The sequence below is a fragment of the Balaenoptera musculus genome, chromosome 1, assembly GCF_009873245.2.
Source record: "Balaenoptera musculus isolate JJ_BM4_2016_0621 chromosome 1, mBalMus1.pri.v3, whole genome shotgun sequence".
In the NCBI taxonomy this organism is placed as follows: domain Eukaryota; kingdom Metazoa; phylum Chordata; class Mammalia; order Artiodactyla; family Balaenopteridae; genus Balaenoptera; species Balaenoptera musculus.
Window position 1 is genome coordinate 138911505 of NC_045785.1, and position 22873 is coordinate 138934377.

Genomic DNA, 22873 nt, shown 5'->3' on the forward strand with positions numbered 1-22873 from the left:
CTTTGAGAAGATTTTCTCCTTCTTTGGAAAGCTGGGCATAAATCAGAAATATTGGTTTTGAGTGATGGGAGTCTTCTGTAACATAAAGCCTGTAAAGCATTCACAGCACTTCAGACTTTTTTGGTGGTTCAAAGACAAGTTAAAAATAGCTGTTAAAAAAAGAGAGATTATTTTAGTTCAGGATGAGACCTTGTACACATGATAGGGAAGGACATACTGCAGCTGACATAGAGTTCCTGAAGGACAAAACTCTGCCTGGAGTGAACCTCAAGAAGCAGCTCTGGCTGAGGAAACAGCCAGCTGCACACACATCAGGCAGCCTTGTTCTGCCCTGGTGGATATTTTGTTTTCTTGCCAGAATTTCCATAAGTGCCTTAATGGACTGTAGGATAAGGTGTCGTCCATGGAAGCCCCTTTTTATTTTCTCTTCAGAATGGTTAGTGCCTTTGTGGCCTTATGGAGAATAGGGATGATTTCAAAGGAAATTTGGTGAAATTAATATAGTATATATATACCTGCAGTGGAAGTGCTTCTACATTTCTTTCTGAGGGAAATTTTTTTTTTAAATAGACTTTTTATTTTAGAATTTAAAGAGTTCCAGATAATACATAGAGTTTCTGTGAATCCCTCCCCCATCCCCCCTCCACCTCCCCACCTCCCCACCCATTGACATTTTCTGTAACCATGGCATATCTATCAATACTAAGAAACCGACATGGACATACTGCTGTTAACTGAAACCCAGACTTGATTTGGATTTCACCAGTTTTCCATGAGCACCCTTGTTCTGTTCCAGGATCCAACCCAGGGCACCCCACTGCATTTAGTTGCCACCCTAGTACCCTCTGCTGTGTGACAGTTTCTGAGTCTTTCCTCGTTTGTCATTACCTGACAGTCTTCAGGAAGACTGTTCTAGTATCCTTAGAATGTCCCACAACCAGGGGATGTCTGTTGTTTTTCTAGTGATTAGACTGAGGTCACGGGTTTGGGGAAGAATATCACAGATGTGAAGTGTCTTCTCATCGTATCAAGGAGTGAATGACATCAGCATGACATGTCACTGGTGATATTAGCCTTCATCACTTGGTTAAGGTAGAGTTTGGCAGATTTTCTACTTTAAAGGGACTATTTTTCCCTTTCCCTCCTGTATTCTTCAGAACCGAGTCACCAAGCCACTTTACTAGTGACACCCCGTCCTCCTGCGGTCACACTTCTCCAGTGGGCAGCAGCCCAATCCTCTACCAATGGTGAGACCATCCCTCCCAGGGCCATTCTGAACCACTGGGAGTGTCTACATGCTGTGAAAGAGAACAGAGGTCCCTCTGACCTGAGCCTAAGCAATGTGTAAACCCCACTGTGAACACACTTGAACCATCTCCTGGCTTTGAGGCTTGGATTTCATGACTTTGAAAGTTACCTTGGTGATAGAGTTCCTGACCTATTGGTGTTAGGGATTTTTCAACATCTCATTCATGGAGGTTAGCACTAGTGGCCTTAAATTAGGCCTTGAATGGTCCTTAATTATTCTCCAAATGCTGTCGAGGATCACCTAGCCATTCGAAGACTGCTGCTTCCATCTGCAAATGGGCACGTTGCTGACTGTAGCGGGCCACAGGTCCATTTGGTCCAGTGTGGAGGTTATCGAAACCCTAAACTTTCAATAACAGCGAAGATGGTTTTCTTGTGCTTGCTCTTCAGGGTGTGATGCAGGGAACCGTGCCCTACCTGGGCACCTTCCTGACTGACCTGACCATGCTTGACACTGCCCTTCAGGACTACATCGAGGTGAGTTCCAGGCTGACGGTGCAGGTGGGTCGGCAACTTCCCCGTTGGTTACCCAAGAGAGAAATACACTTTTGTTAGTACCTATTGAGGGCTTTTTATGAACGTAGCATTGTGCTAGATGCTATGAGGAATACGAAGATGAGTGACACCAGCAGTGGCTCACAATCCAGTGGAAGGTGTCTATCAAAGCAGGCAGTGATGGATAGAAATAGTAAGAACTCAAACAGAAATGCAAAGAGAGAAGAGGACAGGCCACGATCAATTCCCTGTGAGGGGAGGTCATGGCAGATCCTTAGGAAGGAGTGGGTTTGAGCAAAGACCGAGGTGCTGGGTGGGACTTTGGCAGGTGGAGCTGAGGGGATAATGTACCCTCACATTCTACCTGCTGGGGTAGGGAGTCAGTCAAGCTCGTGGATTTTTAAGTATCGCTTTATTGTTTCAGATTATTACCTTCTCTCTCTCTCTCAGAGTGGGGAAAGAAGTGAAACAAGCTACTTGTTAGTAACAGTAATACAGTAGAATATTACATGGAGAAGAGATTGGATATTTGAAATGAAATTTAAGGATTGCCTGTGTATTTAAGTTTATCTCACCTTCCTGATTATCACGTGCAGTCAGTCAGTCCGCTTTTACTCTATCATAATTAGAAGGAGTAGCAGTTATCTTGCAAATCCCACCTCCAAGGTCGTCGTAAATGTTGTGGACATGCTCCCTCAGAGAGAGATGCTCCGCGTCTCTTCACATCCTCTGCCTCAGCTTATCTCAGGAAACACTCATCAGTGTTGGGGAATTTGGGGGGAGTGACCAATGATTTAGAAGTTAAATTCAGCCTACTGAGAATAGGAGCTGGGAGGATGGAGAGTTGAAACTTAACTTCGGTGATGATGTTGTGTAGAAGTTTGATAAACTTCTTTTGATAAAACATTGACAATTTGGTTTCCAGTGTGAGTCAATGACCATCTGTTTTTGTTGCTTTTGGTAAAGAAAAAGAAGTGTAACAGAACATTCACTCAAGCTTTTGTCTTTACTGTCTCTGCAAATGTATTTGGATTCTGTGTTGTAAATCCTTTATCATTACTGTTTTAGTTGGTTTCAGGCATCTTAAGAGAAGGCTCTCTGCCAATCCTGTCCTATTATAATTAAAAGAATGTTTTTCTTTAAGTGAATGATGCTTCTTTTCCGCCATTGTAGCCATAATTACAGTGTCATGAATAATTGTGACTTTATTATCCCTTTGAGCTATTTTAACAAAAACCTAGAACAAATAAGTCTGAGTTTCAAAGTAGCTTGGTTTGTCATTCATTTTAAAAAATTTCTTTCAGGGTGGGCTGATAAACTTTGAGAAGAGGAGAAGGGTAAGTAGGGGTCTTGGCTGTGGTTTTCCATTTTACTTCAACTGGGCATGAAAAAAATTAGAGGAGTGGAGACTTAAATTTTTTACAGAGGCAGAAAAAAATTAGCAATTATTGAAAATTTATCAGATGTCATTGTCCTTGGCATGTTGTTATGTGGTATTGCCCAAGAGCCCTGTGGGGTAGGTTTTATCATCCTCAATTCAAGGGTGAGGAAACCAGGACTCAGAGAGATGAAGTAACTTGACCAGAGTCACCGGGTAACACAGCCAGGGTTCAAATGCTGTCCTGTCTCTCCTGAGCCCACATTTCTTCCTTTACCCCCTCATCATCTCCTTCTTTACAATCAGCTTCAGCAATAACAGGCCCATTCTATTAAGGAGAAAGGGTTTCATAAGAGTATATGTTATGGAAGGGTTAATAAAGATGGTTAACTCCTGTAGGCCTATTGAAGAGAGGAAAGGAAACAGTCTTCATTGTTACATGTGGATAATTATTCTTTTCCTTTCCTGTCAGCATAGGAAGGGGTGTTCAACATCAATTTGAAATTTTTCTGTGGAGAGTGGAAGAGTTCCACACTGCATGAAAAAAGATAAAACAGAGCTTTGAAAATTCGCTAGGGTTTTAGTGTTTTTTAAAATGGTGTATTTAAACAATTCCAAGGAATATGAGTGAGCAAAATAATAACTTCACCCCATAGTAACTCTCATTGTTCTTTAGTTATTCATTCATTCTTTCATCCCACAAACGTTGACTGCAGACCTAACAGGGGTCGGGCAGTGTGATAGGTTTAGGGATTGCAGCAGAAAAAGCCCAGAGCTTCCTGCCCTCATAAAGTTCACAGTCAAGGAGGAAGGTAGACAAACAGGCAGTTACAATGCAGCCTGATAAGGGCTTGTGAGCAGAAGTCGTGGGTATTATAGGAGCATATGGGAGGGGCAACTAGCCCCAACTTGTGGGGTCAGAGAAACTGCCAGGAGGAAATGACATTGCAGTTAAAACCAAAGTTTTAGGAGCTGACCAGGCTGAACTCATAAGTAACAAGATATACTACCCTAGACGAACGTTAAGCCTTCGGTCCCTGGTAGCGTTTGATGATAAACGTTCCTTGGATACGGAGACCAAGGATGGAGGTCACTGGATGGGAAGTTGACACCTACGGAATCTGCCAGTTGTTGAGCTGCTTCTGTCCTGTAACATTAAAACAAATTCACAACTGGGCCCGTGAGCCACAACTACTGAGCCTGCGCGTCTGGAGCCTGTGCTCCGCAACAAGAGAGGCCGCGACAGTGAGAGGCCTGCGCATCGCAATGAAGAGGGAAAGCCGCAACTAGGGAAAGCCCTCGCACAGAAATGAAGACCCAACACAGCCAAAAATTAATTAATTAATTAATTTAAAAAAACAAAAACAAAAAAAACCAAATTCAGTTATTGCCTCCACAGTTACCCATCTCTGTCCTTTCACTTCAAAATAACCCTGGATGGTAATCTCTTTCCTTTTAAGACTAGCATGTTAAACTTTTGGAAAGTCTGAGTGTAAAACCTAAAGCTAAAGCTTATATCCATTGCTGACTTTACAAAAATCTTTATTGAAACATCTAAAGAAGTATAAATAATTTTGGACATAATTATACACTTGCTTCTCTTGTGAGCTTTAAAAGACTGAGTTAAATGATTTACTGGAGTAGTAAAAACCCAAGGATTCAGGAAATCTAAACATTCAAGTTTATGAGGCCCTAGACTGTTTAGATATTCAACCCTACCAAAACTTATTTATTGAGGGGTAAGGGTTGAAGAAGATGGGGGTGGGGAACTTGTGAGCTTCCTGACTTAGAGTAATTATTTTCCTTATCTTTTAGGAAATAGAATTTTTAAATACATTTTAGAAGGACTCAGGCTTAAAAAATAACTTTTCTGTCTCAAGAATGGAGATGGAAAAGAGAAAAAGGAAGTCACTATGACTTTAGGTAGTACCTAGTTTGGGTCGCTTTGGTAGCTTGTTTTATTCACATAAATTGCTTTTTTTCAAGGAGAAAGAAGGATTGACCACTAAAGCATGCAAAGACACCAGTGAGTCAAAGTTACAAGCAGTACTTTAGAATCCTCCTAGATGAATTTGTCCATCATTTATCCTACTGTGGTGTGTTTTCATGTTGAAAAGATGTATATTTGGTTGGCCTTTTAATTCACTCTTTCTCTTTGGTGCTCTGTCTGCTTTAGGAATTTGAAGTGATTGCCCAAATCAAACTCTTACAGTCTGCCTGCAACAGCTATTGTATGACCCCAGACCCAAAGTTCATCCAGTGGTTCCAGAGGCAGCAGCTCCTAACAGAGGAGGAGAGGTAGGCGGACACATTGCCCATCAGGGTGGAGCTGTGTTGGCCAGAGGAATACTGCATCTGGTTCCTCATTTGGCCATTTATTCAACAACTATTTAGCAAGCAGCTCCAAGGTTCCAGGTCCTCGGTTTTCAAAGGTTAATGGTATAGCAGGAAAAATTGAACTGATGGCATCAGAAAATGTGCTTTCAGATTCTTGCTCTAACATTTATTTATCTTTGTCACCTTGAACAAGTCACTTACTCTTCCTGATCTTCAGAATGCTTATCTATAAAATGTTTCTTTGAGAAGATTAAATGTAATCATATTTTAGACAGCATCATTACCATGTTTGTCACTATCAGTAATTGGTACTAGCTTTGAGGGAGCTTTCAAGTGGGGAGGAGAGAGAGAGACTCATGAAGAATTGAAATACAATGGGTAATCAAAGTGCTGCAGGACCCCTAGGCAGGAACAGTTCACTTGGCCAAGGAAGGGGGGAAAAAGGAAAGATAACATGAAGGCATGAACATTTGGGCTGGGCTGTGAAAGAAAGAAAAGATTTCACCAGGAGAACTGGAGAAGAACATTCCAGACAGAGGGAAGAACGTGAGCAAAGGCCTGGTGGCCTGACAAGCTTGGCATTTGGAAGAACAATTGAACTCTGGTTGGTTCACAAGGGACAGGTGTCAAAATAGAGGTTGACGAGCATGGAAAGGTACATTAACTCCAGTGCCTTGAATGTTGGCCCAGCAGGGAGGGGTGTATAGCCTTTACCCTGTAGTTCAGAGGATTAGAGTTCACAGGCCATATCCAGCCTACCTCCTGTTTTTACATTTTTAAATGGTTGCAAAAGAAACAAAAGAAGAGGAATGTTGTGACGTGAGGCAGTTATTTGAAATTAAAATTTTAATATCCATTAATAAAGTTGTACTGGAACACAACCCATTCATTTCCCTCTTATTTATGGCTGCTTTCGTGCTTTAAAGACAGAATTGAGTAGTTGCAACAGCGACTCGTCCTGTAGAGAAAATATTTGCTGACTTTTGCTGTAGACTAGGGGATTTCCTTGAAAGTTTATCATCAGGGAGGGTGAAGTTGACAGCAAAATAAGTATTTTGCCAATGAGGAAATTGAGGTTTAGAGAAGTGTTATAACTAGTCAGTGATAGAGTTTGGAATCAAACTCAGGTCTGCCTGACTCTAAGCCTAAGCTCTGAAGGTGGTCGTATAATGTTGGACAGGTCATGTAAACTCTGGAAGCCTGTTTCCTCATTTGAAAGACAGATGATTTCTGAGGTCCTTTTAAATCTCAGAATGGGTTGGTTCTGTTACATTAAAACCTTTGATTCAAGAAAAAGAAAAAAACCTTTAATTCAGAGTACTCATCAGTTAATGAGATTTTTTTCTTTGCTATGTAGAAAACAAAACAGTTACTGCCTCTGTTTACATTTTCTGGTCTGATGATCAGCGTGTACGAAGTTCCTCGCTCTGTGGATAACCGTCTCACGTATGGCACATACACACCATGGCTGGTGGTTTGGATCAGAAAGTTCAGGCTCAGAACATCAGCTATGGAATTGACTTTTTAATGATTAAAGGAATCTTTGTTAAACATATCCCATTTTTTTTCTTGCTGTTTATAAAACCCCTACGGCTTAAGTTAATATTTGAATAATTCCCATCTCAGTGAATACTTCTGCTTGACCAACTACCTGGATACATCTTTAGGTTTAAAAAAAAAGTACATGTAATAAGCAACTTACCAAGCTAGTATTCACCACTTAACCTTCCTCACCTACCGAGAATCAAGTACATCTCCTAGCTAGAGCTACAAGCTTTCGTAAAAGACATTTCAAGGCAGATATAAATTCTTCTTGTGCCTATGGAAGTTATATCTGCCTGGCATATAGATGTCTGAATCTGGAGCATTTTTAATTTAGGAGGTTTTGGCAATTAGAAATCATATTTATATATTTTTGTCAATAATATAACTGCCTATGTCTATTTACTGAAGATGAGATCATTTACAAATGTCTCTTCTTTCATTTCCCTTAGATAAACAGTAAGTTGAGCATGTGTGTGGGTACACACACACACACACACACACACACACACACACACACACACACTAATGGGAGGGAGGTGGTAGAGAAGAAATGATTCTTCCCCTGGCCCAGCAGTGGGTTGAGAACAATCAGGAAAACAGAAAGCAGTCAGCTTTTGATGCTGCCGGAGCAGGCAAATTCATGTGTTTGAGGCATGCAAAGCTAAACAGCCTCAATCTGTACACCAGTAGGGGTTTGAGGAGGGATGTGTCAATTTGTAAGCTCTGGTCATTAAGTCAGTACCCTCTGACATTTGCCATAGAACAACATGGTACATATCTTTACTTTGAATAATCAGAGCCTACCTCTACAAGGAAGCCAGTAAATCATGGGGATTTAAATCTGTTCACTTACCAAGCTCTGCCCTCACGAGCTCCCCTCTCTCCCCCAGCTACGCCCTCTCCTGTGAGATCGAAGCGTCTGCCGATGCCAGTGCCACCTCGCCCAAGCCTCGGAAGAGCATGGTGAAGAGGCTCAGCCTGTGAGTGCCACCATCGGGTCCTGGGGCCCCAAGGGGGTCCCGTCTGAGTCGGGAGGGGAAGGGTATTCAACAAAGTTCCCCTGAGCCAATTCACTCACTCGTTAAACAGTTTATCTTTCTGTCATGAATTCAGTAGGTTTTCTAAATCCACTCCTTCTTACCCACTCTTCTCTCTCTGGTCTGAACCACCATCATCTCCTGCCTGGACCACTCCAGCAACATCCTTCCTGGCTTCCGGCCCCACCCTTGCTCCAGCAATCTGTTTTCCACCCAGTAGTCTGGTCATGTGTTAAAATGTACGCCAGATTATATCGCTTCCTTGCTTTAAAACTTCTGATGGTCTTATTTTAAGGTAGTCCCAAACTCCTTATCCTGTTTCATTAGGTCCAGCGTGATCTTCCCCTAATCTTCTTACCACCTTCCTATGGTCCGACACGCCCCCTTGTTCACCAGGACCCAGGCTCACCTGTCTCCCAGCCATCCTTCAACCACACCAGGCTCGTTCCGCGCTAGATGCACCAGGTGTTTGCACTAGATGTCCGTGTGGTCTGGCGTGGGCTCTCTCTGGGGCTCGCTCCTTCAGATGTCGGCAAAACCATTGCCTCCTGAGAGAGCATCCTGTCTAATGTTGCCATCTGCCCAGTCAGTCCCAATCATACCGGCTGTCACCTTCATTGGAATGTAAGCCACCTGAGAGCAGGAACCTTGTGCATCGTACTCATGGCTGTTTGCCCAGCTCAGCGCCAGGCGTAGCTAACTTCGTAACACCTGTCTCCCTTTGAGTACAACCCGAAGTCTTTACAGTGGCCCTCAAGACCCTTCAAGACCTGCAGTACCAACCGAACCCCATCTGCCCGTCCCATCGCCGTCTGTCCTCTCACCTTTGCCTCTCACTCTACTCCGTGCACTCCGGCCCCCCAGGCCACCCTGAGCACACGAGTCACACTCATTTTTATTTGCTGTTTCTTCTGCTTAGAACACTGTTCCCCAGATAGCCAAATGGCTCACTCCCTCACCTCCCCCAGATCTTTGTCACCTTCTCATGAGCCTTCCCTGACCGCCTTATTTAATACTACAGCCTGTCCACGTTACCTACCCTTGGCACACTCTCTCACCCTCAGCTGCTTTGGATTTCTCCATTGCGTTTACCTCTGGCTGATGTGCTCTATGTTGTATGTGTCTATTTATCATCTAGAATGCAAACTCTGTGAAGACGGGCATTTATGTCTGTTTTTTATTCATTGCTAACCCCGGAACCTAGACTGGTGCCCGACACATAGATGATTAATAGATATTTATTGAATGAATAAATTGAGCCATGTGCCAACACTGTTCTGAGAAAAAAATACATGTATTTCTCATCCAATCCACAAAATAACCTAGTAGGTCCTGCTATTATACCAACTTTATAAACCAGGAAAGTAAGGCACAGACAAGGTAAGTAGTATGCTAGTTATTGTAGGATCTGGGCTCAAATCCAAGATTTGGCTCTAGAGCCAAGGTTATAACTCTTTTTACCGTCTTCCTAGTGGAGAAATACTTTCTGAAGGAAGAGGGGAAGGAAAGATGGAATGGGAAGTAAGAAGTGGAGGAGGAGAAAAGATGAGGGAGGGAAGGAAGAAAAGTAGGAGGAGAGAAAGGCTGAGGAGGAAGGAAGGAAAGGAAGAGAGATGTAAGTTTAATTAGACCCTGTGCTTTGATTGTAGCACTTTTATAGAAGAGTCTTAAGAGAACCTAGTCTCTCTCTTGAAGTTGATCTCTTAGACATTAAACTCTGAAAGACATTCGACTAATGAATCTAATGAAAGCTAAAGAGGTTAGTTCAAAGAAACAAGGTTATCATTTGATTAATAAATTTGTTCTTCCGTTTTGAAAACGTGTACCTGTATCTGGTCCTTTGGGTGACACACCACGGATGAGCAAGAACGGTGACTAGGGAACGTGGAACATTTTTCATGGCGGGGTGGGCTTGGGAGCCACACTGACCTGACAGATCCCAGCGGCACCAGTTACTTGTTGTGTGAACTTCTGTTTCGTCATATGTGAGACGAGGATAATACTGTTCACCTCAGTGAGTTGTTGTCAGGACTAGTGGGGTTGTAATACTCCTAAAACTTCTAGCTCTCAGTGGGTGCCCGAAAAGAATTTTTTTAAACAAAACAACTTTGTTACAATCTCTTTGAGTCTTTTTTTTGTGGGAGGGTGGTGGTCAGGATTCTGACTGTTTCTATGGGTTTTGGTACTTCCCATCACTTCTCTCCACCTGCCTCAGTGAGTCCTACTGAGGCATGGAGGCACGGATGGCCCATGAACCTGATAGTGTCAGATTCCCATCGTAACACATGGCAGCATGAGCTTCCTCCATCAGGAGCTGCTCACCTTTCTACCTGATATCACGTGATACCAGGCATTTGAGGATTAGGTTGGAACATGTGATTTTATAGAAAGCATTTTGAAGGTCGTCCTGATGTCTGGCCATACCTCTCTCTTTGTCCAGATGTCTACCCGGCCCCTCAAGAACACTAGACTTCTGACCTTCTGGATTCACCTCTGTGGAATTTTCCATAGTATCTTGCTATCTTTTCCTTGCTGCAGTTATGGGGGAGAATGAACTCTCTTTTAAGATAAGCCAGGGGCCTGACCAAGCCTTGTGAGCTGGTGAGATGGACATGTGCACAGGGGTTCAGACTCCCTGGTAGAGGAGTCGAGGAATGCAGGGCGTCGTGGTGGTTGTCCCTGCATCAGTAAGAATTGGGCATTTCTGGACTTGCTGTGACAACTGGCGGTCAGCACAGGGAGATGTAATCCCCAGTGCTACTTCCTTTGCCTTCTTGCTTTTCCTGAAGGAAGAGGGGAAGGAAAGATGGAATGGGAAGTAAGAAGTGGAGGAGGGGAGAAGATGAGGGAGGGAAGGAAGAAAAGCAGGAGAGAAAGGGTGAGGAGGAAGGAAGGAAAGGAAGACTGATGTCAGTTTAATTAGACCCTGTTCCTGGAAGCGGCCACTGCATGCTCATTTTTATATAACTGCTTCCCTGTGACTCCGAGTATCTGTACTTACTGTGCTGGGTGCTCTAGCAGCTCGGGGTCCTCTCCCAGCACCCACTCTGGCAGCGCGCAGCCTTTGTGAGGATATTCGTGTGAAATCCAGGAGAGGCAGTACTGTCAGGGTGCAGAGCACAAAGTGTGGCGGACACTCCATACATCTCTCTCGTTAGTGAAATCTTGCCGAGATGCTTGAGTTTAACCCTTGGTATCTGCAGTTGAGTTTGAACATTTATTATGAATAGCACAGGTCACATGTCCCCCATCTTATTCCTTGTATATATAAAGGTGTTTGTATAACATTCATTTTCAAAAAATTTTATGATCTTAGCATTTTTTACAAGTGTTGAAAATGTAGTTTTTCCTCTCCCCACGTTTAATCACCCATCATCCAAAGAGATTGGAGAGAATTTTGGAGCCTTAGGGGAAGAGGTGCCTCATTTGAAGGTCAGAGATGCTTAATGTTGTGCTAGAATTAATCTTTACAAAGCAGAATGACCTCATGGAATTGTACCAATGGAAGAACCTTTAGTCTTTGAACAATTTAGTTCTAAGTTAGAGACTCTCAGTTAACGGGCTAAGGACCACTAATTCACAGCCTTCAAAGGTCTACCTTGTAATTCATGGAGAAGTAAGACAGTAGCATTATTTTCTCTTCTGTGAATTGTGGTCAGTCAGCTTAGCTGTTTTCCCAAAGCCCCAGTAGTGCTTGGAGGTCCAAGAAAGGAAGTGACATGGAAAATGGGGCAAGAGATGGTGGGGTGGAGATGAGACAGAACAAAGATATGCTTTAGGTCTTGGAATTTGAGCTTGTAATTCCCAAAATTATTTAATTAAAAAAAAATCAAGCCCATCTTCATTGTTTCTATTATTTTATATAGCCAGTGCTTGTTTGGGTTTGGGCCTGTTTGCTAGTTTCTTTACGTGCCATTCCTTCTTGCATCTTACAACTTCCTTCCTTGCTGTCTGTTAATGGTAAACAGTCATTGTCTGAGAAAGTCTTTATTTTGCCCTCACTCTTGGAATTATATTAGACAGGTATGGAGTCCAAGGATTACTGTTATTTTCACTCAGCACTTTGAAGATATTATTCCATGTTTTCTGACTTCTGTTGTTGCTTTTGAGATGTCTGATGTCTGTTGAATTCTGTTCCTTTGCATTATGCCCCCTGCCCTGTTGCTTTTAAGAACTTCTTTTGTCTTTGATATACCACTGTGCAGGTTAAGTGGGGATTTAGTCTTATTTATCCTATTCAAGATGTGGTTCCTGGATCTGAGGATTCATGTGGTTCATTAGTTCTGGAATCTCCTCAGCCACTGTCTCTTCAGATGTGGTCCCTTTTCCATTCTCTCATTTGTCTTCTTTTGGAATTCTCCCTACATACATGCAGGCATTTCTTATTCCATTCTCTGTGTCTTTTAACCTCTCTTATTATTCATGTCTTTATATTTTGATGCTGATCTCTGAGAATTTTCTTCAGACCTATCATCTAGTTCACAGTTTTTCTCTTCCACATTTATTTAATCCTTCCACTGAGTTTTTAAATTTAAGTCACTACCTTTTTCACTCAAGAAGTGAAATTGTTTTTGCAAATTATCTTCCTGTCCTTTTGTCAGTGTCGTGCTCTTAACTCCCATTTTCAGTTTCTTCTTGTACGTCTTTAATGTTTTTCAACATACTTGTTTTATAGCGTGGCTCATGGTAGATACTCAAATATTTGTTGAATGAATGAATGAATAAATTATTACTTTCTTTCTGACAGTTCTTGTAATCTAAAGTTCTCAGGAGCCTAGATTTGCTGTTTTGTTATGCCAGTTGACTCTGTCTTTGGGTGAGTTATTTCCTTGTGTGTATTTTGTAACTTTGTATTGTGAGCTCATCTTTATCAGGGAATTCTCTGTAGCCTATGTTGAAGGTATACTCCTCCAGGAAGTTTGTTGTTGTTGCTGTTGTTTTTTTAATGCTAGTTTCTTCAGAAGGATCACTGACCTGAGAGTTCCTAGTTCCTAGATCAGCTAAGTAATAGCAGATCTGAGTGAGGTGCTGGCTAAAATCACACATGATCAGGGGAGACATTTTTCTCCTACCCAAGCTCAGGCCAACAAGTAAATTTCACTGCTGTCTTCCTATGTCAGTAGGAAGATTTTTTTTTTTTAGCCCATCTTTTTACTAAGGGTACAGCCCTCTGAGGATCCTGGCTCTTTGTAAAGGATGTCAGTACTAACTGCCCACCTTACATAGACAGAAGCCCTCATCTTTGGACCCTGCGTACGTGTTGAAACCCATGTGCCTAGTTTGCCAGGGTTGGTACCTCCACTCCCCATCCAGAGCAGAATTAGCTTGCATGTTCTGGTTTTCAGTGCACTTTTCATCTCTGGCCTGCAGGGACTTTTCTTACTGTCTTGCAAGCCCAACTTTAAAAAGAATTTTTAATGTTTCTTATCTAGTTGTTTTACAGTGAAGGAGTTTAGGTTATTTCAGTTCACTAGATTGTTGGAAAAGAAGTCTGCCTTCTTGGTTTCTTGTCCAGCGCAGTGCCAGCCTCCTTCTTCTGCCTCCTGGATTTCATTTTATGGTGGGAAGTGATAGGGGTGTGGCCACGGCAATCTGACCCTGCCAGAGTGGTACAGAACTCTCAAAAAATGGAGACCCATTGACCCAGAAAGACCTCAGATTAATATGGCCTTTCATTCAGCTAAGCAATCTGTGTGTTCTTTGAGGTTAGAAATAACCTATTGGGACAAGATGTTTACTACGATCTGTTAGAAACTTTGTAGCAAATGTTGCCCTAAAATAATAATGACAGGGTACACAAGACTGAGAAAACATCAAGGATTCAATTAACACAAAAATACTTGCTTAATCATGGATTCCAGATTTGTAAGAGCCTGAATGCCTGGCATTGTGTTTTCTGCAGACTGTTTCTGGGGTCGGACATTATCACCAGTAGCACTCCCACCAAAGAACAGCCCAAGTCCACTGCCAGCGGGAGCTCTGGTGAGAGCATGGACTCCGTCAGTGTGTCATCCTGTGAGTCAAATCACTCAGAGGCAGAGGAGGGCTCCATCACTCCCATGGACACACCTGATGAGGCTCAGAAAAAGGTATATACTTCACCCTTTTCCGTAATTCCTAATGCGGGCACCTGACCTGGTGTTTGCCACACGAGGGATGTCTGTTTTCCAGTTGATCACTCTACAGCATTTTGCAAATCGTGTTTTTAAGAGGTGTTAAAAGCAGAGTTCAATCTGGGGACTCACTCCTTATAGAAACATGTCTAGAAGCGATAAGCCTGTTTGTTCATTCATTGAGCCTTTGAAATATTGTTCCGTTCCCACATCCAGAGGCAACTGAAGGACCGTGACTTGTCACATGAGCTACACTTTATGCAGGAGATGGAGAATTTTCTTGGAGCAAAAAGTCAAGAGCCAAAGATGTGTCAGTCTCTCGGTGTCATACCTTGTCTCAGCCAAGGTTTTACCACAATAATGGCGCAGGGCAAACCACTCCAAAACTTAGTGACCTCGAACAGCAACCATTTATCCTCTGTCCTGCATCTGCAGGTTGGGTTGGGCTTGGCCCTAGGCCATGGGTTTGGTCCAGGTCTGCTCTACCTGCCTCTCGTTATTTTTGGAGTTAGAAGCCATGCAGGGCATGCTCTTATCGCGCTAGATTGGATGAGCAAGAGGGCAGTCCCCGTCCTGCAAGCGCGTAGCAAGGCTTCACTTGGGTTCTGTCTACCAAAATTTGTTGGCCAAAGCGAATCATGTGGCCAAATCCCACATAAATAAATGAGGTGGGGAACTATACGCCACTTCTCATGGGAGGAACTGTGGCGTCTCAGGGCAAAGGGCATGGATGCAGGGGAGGTTGAGGAATTGGTAATAAGGACATAATCTACTGTGTCCCCCAAAAGGGAAAGTGATGAGAGGTGATAAAGGAATTCCCAGAGAGAGTTTTTGTTCTTCATGGCTGCATAAGTAAGTGAAAAGAAAACCAAAGATCCACCTTCATCTTCTATACACACCTGCTTCAGTCTGTTGGTCAAGGGGCTTGGATCAGAGATGTCAACTTTGATGTGACTAGGACTTGCACCATTTTGGGGGAGGATCTTGGCTGGCCAGACTTGCTGTGTAAGTGACTTCTGGCCCCTTAGCTTATGCTTAGGCCAGTGAGGTAGAGTGTCGGTAACAATTCCTTCCTTTCATTTGTATCTGCCATTCTGCAAGGGGATGCGTGTGCTGTTTCACGTTGTGTTGTAGGCACCAGCAGCAATCTGGGAACCCTCAGGAGACCTTGTGACAAAATAGCCAATCCAGGAAGGGCTCATTAGACCTGAGATGACTCAGATGCTGCCCTAGCGGGATTTCTCACCTTTTTGCTTTGAAATCTGGAGACACATCTTTAATGCTCCAAATATTGAAGGAAAGCTCGGCAAACACCCACGGACTGGCTGTTCTCTCAGGCGTATCTCCTTAATCAGGGATGGAATCATTCTCCGTGACTTGGCACTCAGCATTGACTTTGTCAAAATCTGGAGTGAGGCCCCATCATTCACATTTTGACAGGTTCTTAAGCTTTGTAGGCCCCATTTCTGCTGGTGGACATTGTACAACAGTGACAACTAAGCTATTGCCCACATCTTTGTGGGATTTCTCCCTGTCCAGAGAGGAGGTAGAATCACATTTGCATCTGTTGATGCAGTGGACGTGCACACAGGTCCGGGTCATCCCTTTTAAAACTATGCAGAAGCCCTGCATGTGTCCTGTGCACACACCCCTTGCTGCATCCTTTTTGTCTCCCCCCTTATCACACTGGCTCTTCAGTTTCTTGCACAAGTCATGAATTTTAATTCTTTGGATGAACATTTTTCAGAGTCACGAATTTCTGTGGGTTTAAAAATGAGTAATTGAATTGGATGCAAGTAGTTGCTGGGTTGCAGAAGCCCTAAATGTTAACTGGAAAGGCCTCAGTTCTGCTCAGTGCTTGGCTGGCCCCAGAGACCTTCACTGCTCCTCCCTACCCTGAGGTCCTGCAGCCCTCCACACCCAACCTGCCTTTCCCACTGGCTACACTGTGAGGTCCCTCTTTTGAGTAAAGTGTAATTTGCATTCCTTTTTCTTCATTCCCCTGATCGTGGTTTCTAAACATTTATTTCACATTTGCTCCACACTACTTAAATTCCCAGTAAGAATTTGGGCTCATGAGGTGGTCTGTTTAATGGTGCTATAACCCAGGCATCTTCAAGGCTTTATCTTAAATATAAATGTCATTAAAATCATGGAAAAAATCTAACAAAAGGAAAAGGATTTATGTGGAGGAAAGGGAAGGGGAAAAAATTGAACCAGTAGTTGGAAAGTGGACCCTCTTGGCTACTGTGTGGTATACCTGCAAGCAAAGTCAGGCTGTTAAAATTATCCACCACCAGTTAGTCCTCAAATTGAGCCACTAAGTTGATTCACTTGGGAAGCTAAGAAAAAAAAAAGTAACTAAACAATGTTATGATAAAGCCTCAGTTAGACTCCTACATTACTGGAGTTGTCACATCATCTTGCTGGCTCTATTAAACTAATGATGCAGTCGAATTTAACGTACAGTTATTTAATGTACAGTTATGCCACAGGAAAGGGAAGTCATAGGAAATAAAAGAGAGGAGACTCCATTTTACTTGGAAGCTAGATAATCAGAAAGCTAAATTTCTGTACTTTGTTTCCATGGGAAGGTAGATGGGTACGAAAGAAATTAGTTAAGTTATTTATTTTTTAAATGACTTCCAGATTATTTTATTGGATTAATGTGGTATAATTTAGCTCAGCTCATTTTGAGAAATTATTTGTAGTTTTCTATAAAAAGAATTGATATTTCAAATGATTCAATTAATGATATTTTTGGACCACCACCTAATCAGTTGGGGGACATCCTATTTCTTTGGTATTTGGTGTTGCACATATAAGAACCCTGTCGTTAATCAGAAAAACACATTAACTCTAGTACTTCATTCCTTAATTATCCTTGGTGTACAACATGAAAATGTGTACAGTTGGTTCTGGAAACAAATGTGGTTTAGTGGTGGAGCCTCTCATAGGCTGTGTTCCCTTGGGCAAGTCACTCTCTTTCTCTGAATCGTGTTTCCCTCATATTTCTAATGCTCTGAATTTTGTTCACAAGGTAGTTGGGAGACCAAAATGAGATAAGATGTCTGAAAGCTCATCACAAGCCTCACAGCCTCAGAGCTGAGCGTCCCTGGGGCAGTGGTGCGCTGTGTTCATTCACCACATTCTCATCGACTACAGACTGGGCCTTGGCTGCACCCTTGCTCTGTGAACCTGGCCGTGGAAGTCAGGAAACTTGAGAGCACAGCCTGATGGTGCTGTCAACAGCTGTGGCCTCAGGTTCCTCAGCAGTAGAGAGGGATTGGGGCCAGGCCATCTCCAGGTGCCTTTCCACGGCCTCATGTTCCCTGCAGAGCTGGATAATCTGTGGTCCTCATCTTAGAAACTTCTAAAAATATAGCCATTTCTCTCCTGCTCCAAAATCTGACAGTGAAGCGGAATCACAATAGAAAGGATCTCTGCGGGCAGGTCAAGCATCCTTCCTGCTCAAGGCAGTAGGACTGGGCTTTCTTTCTGCCCGGTAAGCTTCGGGCTTCCTTCACAAGCCCATATTGCCTCTAGTTTCTGGTATTTGCTGCCACCTGCTGGTTAACCGCCTTCAGAGCAGCTAAAAGCTAGGGAAATGAGAGGACCACCTTGCCTCCCATGATGCAGAGTGCTTCGGCTGAGCACTGAGTCACTGACAGGCATCTGCCATGGGGGTGCTTCCACCAGACATAAGACGCACGTGTGCTGTGGGCTGCTGTGGAGGAAATAACGGAAGTTTATTAGTCTCAACATCGACCTCTGCTTTGACGCTTGGGAAGCACACTGTTGGCCAAGGTTCTAACAGTTCTGTTTCCTTCTGGGGTGTGTTTACCCTTCCAGCTCTCCGAGTCCTCCTCCTCCTGTTCCTCCATCCACTCTATGGACACAACTTCCTCAGGGATGTCGTCCTTGATGAACCCCCTCTCCTCCCCTCCGCCCTGCAACAACAACCCGAAAATCCACAAGCGCTCTGTCTCTGTGACATCCATTACCTCGACAGTGCTGCCCCCCGTTTACAACCAACAGAACGATGACACCTGCATAATCCGCATCAGCATAGAGGACAACAATGGCAACATGTACAAGAGCATCATGGTAAGGCGCTCAGACCGACACCCGAGTACTCACGTGCCGTGTCAGCACGTATACGTGCATTCACACAAAATGAGTATGTGCCACACGAATGAATGCGAAAATCTCCCTGGATATAGACTAATAATATATAAAAATCTGCATATCAGCAGTGCGTATAGGATATAATTTTTACGTCTTAAAAGTTGCTAAACCTTATTCATCCAGGTCAGTATCACCCTCTTCAAAACTCTCAGTTGAGATGACGACATAAATGTATCCCAGGGAAGATCCCACTGCTGCACGCCTCCTTGCAGGTCTTCCTGGGGATTAACGTGTCTGCATTTATCATTGAATTGCCGTGCATTCTTAGCAATGTCCTCGGTGGCGGCAAAGTTTTCTCCTTTAGTCACTTGGACTCAGACTTAGTAAAGTGGATGATCAAGCTGGACATACAGTTTGCATCCACGAGGAACTATGCTTATAAATAAATGAGACTGACCTTTTTGAGCTTCCTATAAAAACTCTGTTTCTGAGCACAGTTCCAAAAATGTGTTGAATAATGGCAGTCTTTTGGGAATACATACAGAGCCTCTCCTGGTAATAACCTTGGGTGTGTAAGGTCTGGTGTGTTTATTACAAGAATAGACTCCTTATCTTAAAGGCCGTATCATGTATTGAAAAGCAGACTCTCCTTTGCAGTAAAATCCCACAGTAAAATGTAAATCTCGCGTCTCTTTGCATCTTCATGACTTGCCTTCTTCGAGCCACACTGACTGCTTATAAGCTCAGCTTTGAATATGATGTAAGTGTTAAGGAGGCACTGTCTTTTAACATCTAAAGAAAAGCTTTACTAAAGCATTCACTAAATCAGCAAAATATTTCTTGAACATTAGTTGTGTACTAGTCATTGGACCAGGCTTTGGGAACAGGGAGATGAGTGAGACATTTCTGTCTTTGAGGAACTAATAATCAAAAAGGAGATCATAAAGCATTTTTCAAAATGTATTAAATACTTTAATAGAGGTCAGATCAGATTGTAAAGGGCCTGCGGGCCTCATGAAGGAGTTTGCGTTAATCTTGCAGTAGAGTCTTATCGCGCAGGCTTTTAGGTGGCGATCAGATTTGTTCTTTAGAGAAGTAGCTGGCATTGTGGAGACCTGATTCAGAATTGCAGGGGGAGTAGATTGGAGGTGGCGGAGCGAGTTAGAAGCTGCCATTATATTCCATGTAGGACGTGTTAAGGGTTTGAATGACGGTCGTGTGGCTGGAGATGGTATGGATTTTTGCAAGATTTTTCTAAGTTAGAATTATGGAATTCATCCATTTAGTTATGAACTTTTTGGTTACTGTTCTGGGGGAGTGGAAAAGGGAGGACGAAAGGTTGTCCAGGCAGCCGGATGGTTGGTGGTCCCGTCAAGTGCAGTGTAAACTACTGGAGCAGGGGGTTTGGGGTGCACTTACATCCAAGGTCACCATAGGACATCCAAATGGCATCACCTAGTAGATGGTGAGAAACACAGGTTGGTGCAAGGCTGGTGCTGGGGTCGAACACTGGGAACTGTCCAGCTCTATCAGCTGGATGCAGTCCTGCAGCGAGTGAGGAAGGGCTGAGGCGGAGCCCACGTGGTAGTGAGGGAGGGGTGATACAGGAGTGTCCGTGAGGAAGGGGCGCCACCAGGCAGCCGAGGTCATCAGCCGTATTATTGTATTTTCAGGGTGGTTTACTCACATGGCTTCTCTCACATATGCCAGCCAGGGGAGTAAGTGCCAGCTGTGTAACTACGGTGTCTCTGAACAAAAAGGAACCGAGAACTGAACACGCAGCAATGTGGATAAATCTCTGAAACACCATGTTGAGCCAAAGAAATCAGATATCCCGCATCCTGCAGGAGTCCGATCTTTCAAAAACAGGCCCAACCTGTGGCGTTAGAAAACTAAGCTCAGGGAAGGGCACAGGGAATGTTTCCCATTCCTATTTAAGGCGTATGAGGGTGACACCCAAGCATCGCTCAGTATCGTAACCACCAGCCACACGTGGTGGTTGAGCATTTGAAATAGGCAAAGTCCAAAATGAGATATGCTGTAAGTGTGAAGTACACACCAGGTATTTGAAGTCTTGGTACAAAAAAATAACAATAATGAGAAGGTAAAATATCTTATTAACAATTTTGTATTGAGTTTATGCTGATACAATATTTTGGATGTATTGGCTTAAGTAAAATATTAAAATTTCCCTTTTGAAAACAATTTAAATGTGGCTACTAGGTATTTAAAATTACAGATGAGGGACTTCCCTGGGAGTCCAGTGGTTAAGACTTCGCCTTCCAATGCAGGGGGTGTGGGTTCGATCCCTGGTCGGGGAGCTGAGATCCCACGTGCCTCGTGGCCAGAAAAAAACAAAAAACATAAAACAGAAGCAATATTGTAACAAATTCAATAAAGACTTTAAAAATGGTCCACATTAAAAAAAAATCTAAAAAAATAAATAAATAAAAATAAAATAAAATAAATAAATAAATTAAATTACAGAGGAGGCTCGAATTGTATGTATCTACTGGCCAGTGCTGGTTCAGGATATCAGCGTAAGGCTGCACGACTGAGCTGTTAGTATTGTCTGTGATCATCAATTCTCCGCAGTAGCGTTTATGGTAGAAAGTGACAGACTCTCAAGGAAAGCCCTTGGCCAGCCCATCCTTGTTTGGACACACCTGGTGAGGTTTAAGGTAAAATAAGGGTGGCCTGGTTTTCTCCTTAAGTAGGTTTAAAGTTGATAACTTAACATTAACCACCTTAACCCAACAACCATCCCCCAAGTTGGTGTCCTTTCTCCTCTGGCTTTTTATGCTCCTGGACCAGTTTGATGCAGCTGCAGGAGTACTTCCTTTAGACTATAAAAAATTAATTTTTCTCCTTTAGAATTTTGTATGCATCTGTTTCTCCCTTGTATAAGGAGGTGCCAGATGTTTTGGTAACAGACCCTTGAGCATGGTCTTTGTCACTTACAGGGACCCCATTGTAATGCGTATTGTTTCCTGAATCACAAATACAGCTGCTGCCCCAGATCGGAGGGAGGCCTGTGGGCCCAGACATCCTTGGGCTCACAATGACAGTTTCTTGGAAAAAATCAGACTACTACGTCGTCGTCCTTCTTTTTTTTGGCTGTCTCTCTCCTCTTACCTCTTGGTGAGAACAGCTTTTATTTCTAAGTAAGAATAATCTGTGTTTCATTTTGCTTTCTTTCAAATTTAAAGAAATCACCCAAGGGATAGTACATAAGTCAGCCCCCTTTTCCTGTTGCCCTGAGCATCCTGAAGATAGTTGGCTGATGGGCAGAGATGAAGGGGAGAATTGGGGTGAGAGGAGGCTTAACTTGTACTGTAAAAAATGTTAGATTTATTATTTTTAAACACTTAGAAGCTCATTTTTATTGAAGCGTAATTTACATATAATTACATACATAGATCTGAAGTGTTCAGTTCTTTGGGTTTTTATAACTATAACCATATATATGTGTACATATAGTTACATATGTATACTTCTGTTATATAACCACCACCCCAAGTCTAGATACATAACATTTTTTATCGCCCCCACCCGTCCAAAATTCCCTTATGCCCCTTCAATCCTGCCTTAACCTTAGTTGAAGGTAAGGTTAGCTAGTTTTCTAACCCCACAGGTTGATTTGGCCTGCTTCTGAAAGAACAGACTCCTGCAGCGTGTCACCTTCTGTGTCTGCTTTCTCTGACTCGCCCGTGATGTTTGTGAGATGCATCACATTGTCGCACGTTTCAGTTCTCAGCTCCTTCTAGCTGCTCTTATCTTATCTGAGTCGCACTCTTGTCCTGAACACACTACACTGTCTTTAGCCTCCCCTGTTCTCCTGTTGATGGAGATTCAGGTTGATGCCACTTTGGGGCTGTTATGAATAAATCTGCTATGAACGTTTGTGTACAAGTCCTTTCGTGGACCTGATGCTTGTATTTTTCTTGGTAGATACCTGGTGGGGGGGATTCCTGGGTTGTAGAGTCACTTGTGCTTTTTGCAATGGTCAGTGTGCAGAACCGTGGCCGTTCTGACCCACAGGTTGTAACCAGTGCTCAACAGGTGAGGATAATTTTGGCCCAGGACTGAAAACGCTGTGCATTTTTCACAACTCCCTCATATATATTCTTCCATCGGGACCTCCATTGGAACTGGCAAGGCACCCAGTCTCTCTGTTTTGATGGGGTAAGACACTGTGGCTCTGAGAGAGCAGGTGACCGAGAGAAAAGATGACCTGTTATGTGAGGATGGAGCCAGGACTGGAACTTAGGAGTGCTGGCTCTTGGTCCTTTCTCATTCCACCTGGCCATTTCTCCCGGGAAGGCACAAGACAGCAAGGATAAGAAGGTCAGCACAACTGTTGCAGGAGACATGAAGCTAAATGCTTTCCACACCCTTTCATTGTCTTTCCAGTTGACGAGCCAGGATAAAACTCCTGCCGTGATCCAGAGGGCGATGTTGAAGCACAATCTGGACTCGGACCCGGCTGAGGAGTACGAGCTGGTGCAGGTCATCTCGGAGGACAAAGGTAG

The 22873-nt window shown here is 43.3% G+C and overlaps 1 protein-coding gene across 3 annotated transcripts in view; it reads left to right on the forward strand.

Annotated features, from left to right (window-relative positions):
• The window catches only part of RGL1 (ral guanine nucleotide dissociation stimulator like 1), a 286150-nt gene that overhangs the window by 259082 nt on the left and 4195 nt on the right, over positions 1–22873 (forward strand). For all 3 annotated transcript variants that reach the window (XM_036863740.1, XM_036863756.1, XM_036863748.1), the window contains 7 exons: positions 1699–1785; positions 3108–3140; positions 5358–5479; positions 7954–8043; positions 14003–14189; positions 18066–18320; positions 22755–22869. In XM_036863740.1, coding sequence (XP_036719635.1) covers positions 1699–1785; positions 3108–3140; positions 5358–5479; positions 7954–8043; positions 14003–14189; positions 18066–18320; positions 22755–22869 — 889 coding nt within the window. The remainder of the gene's footprint in view (positions 1–1698; positions 1786–3107; positions 3141–5357; positions 5480–7953; positions 8044–14002; positions 14190–18065; positions 18321–22754; positions 22870–22873) is intronic.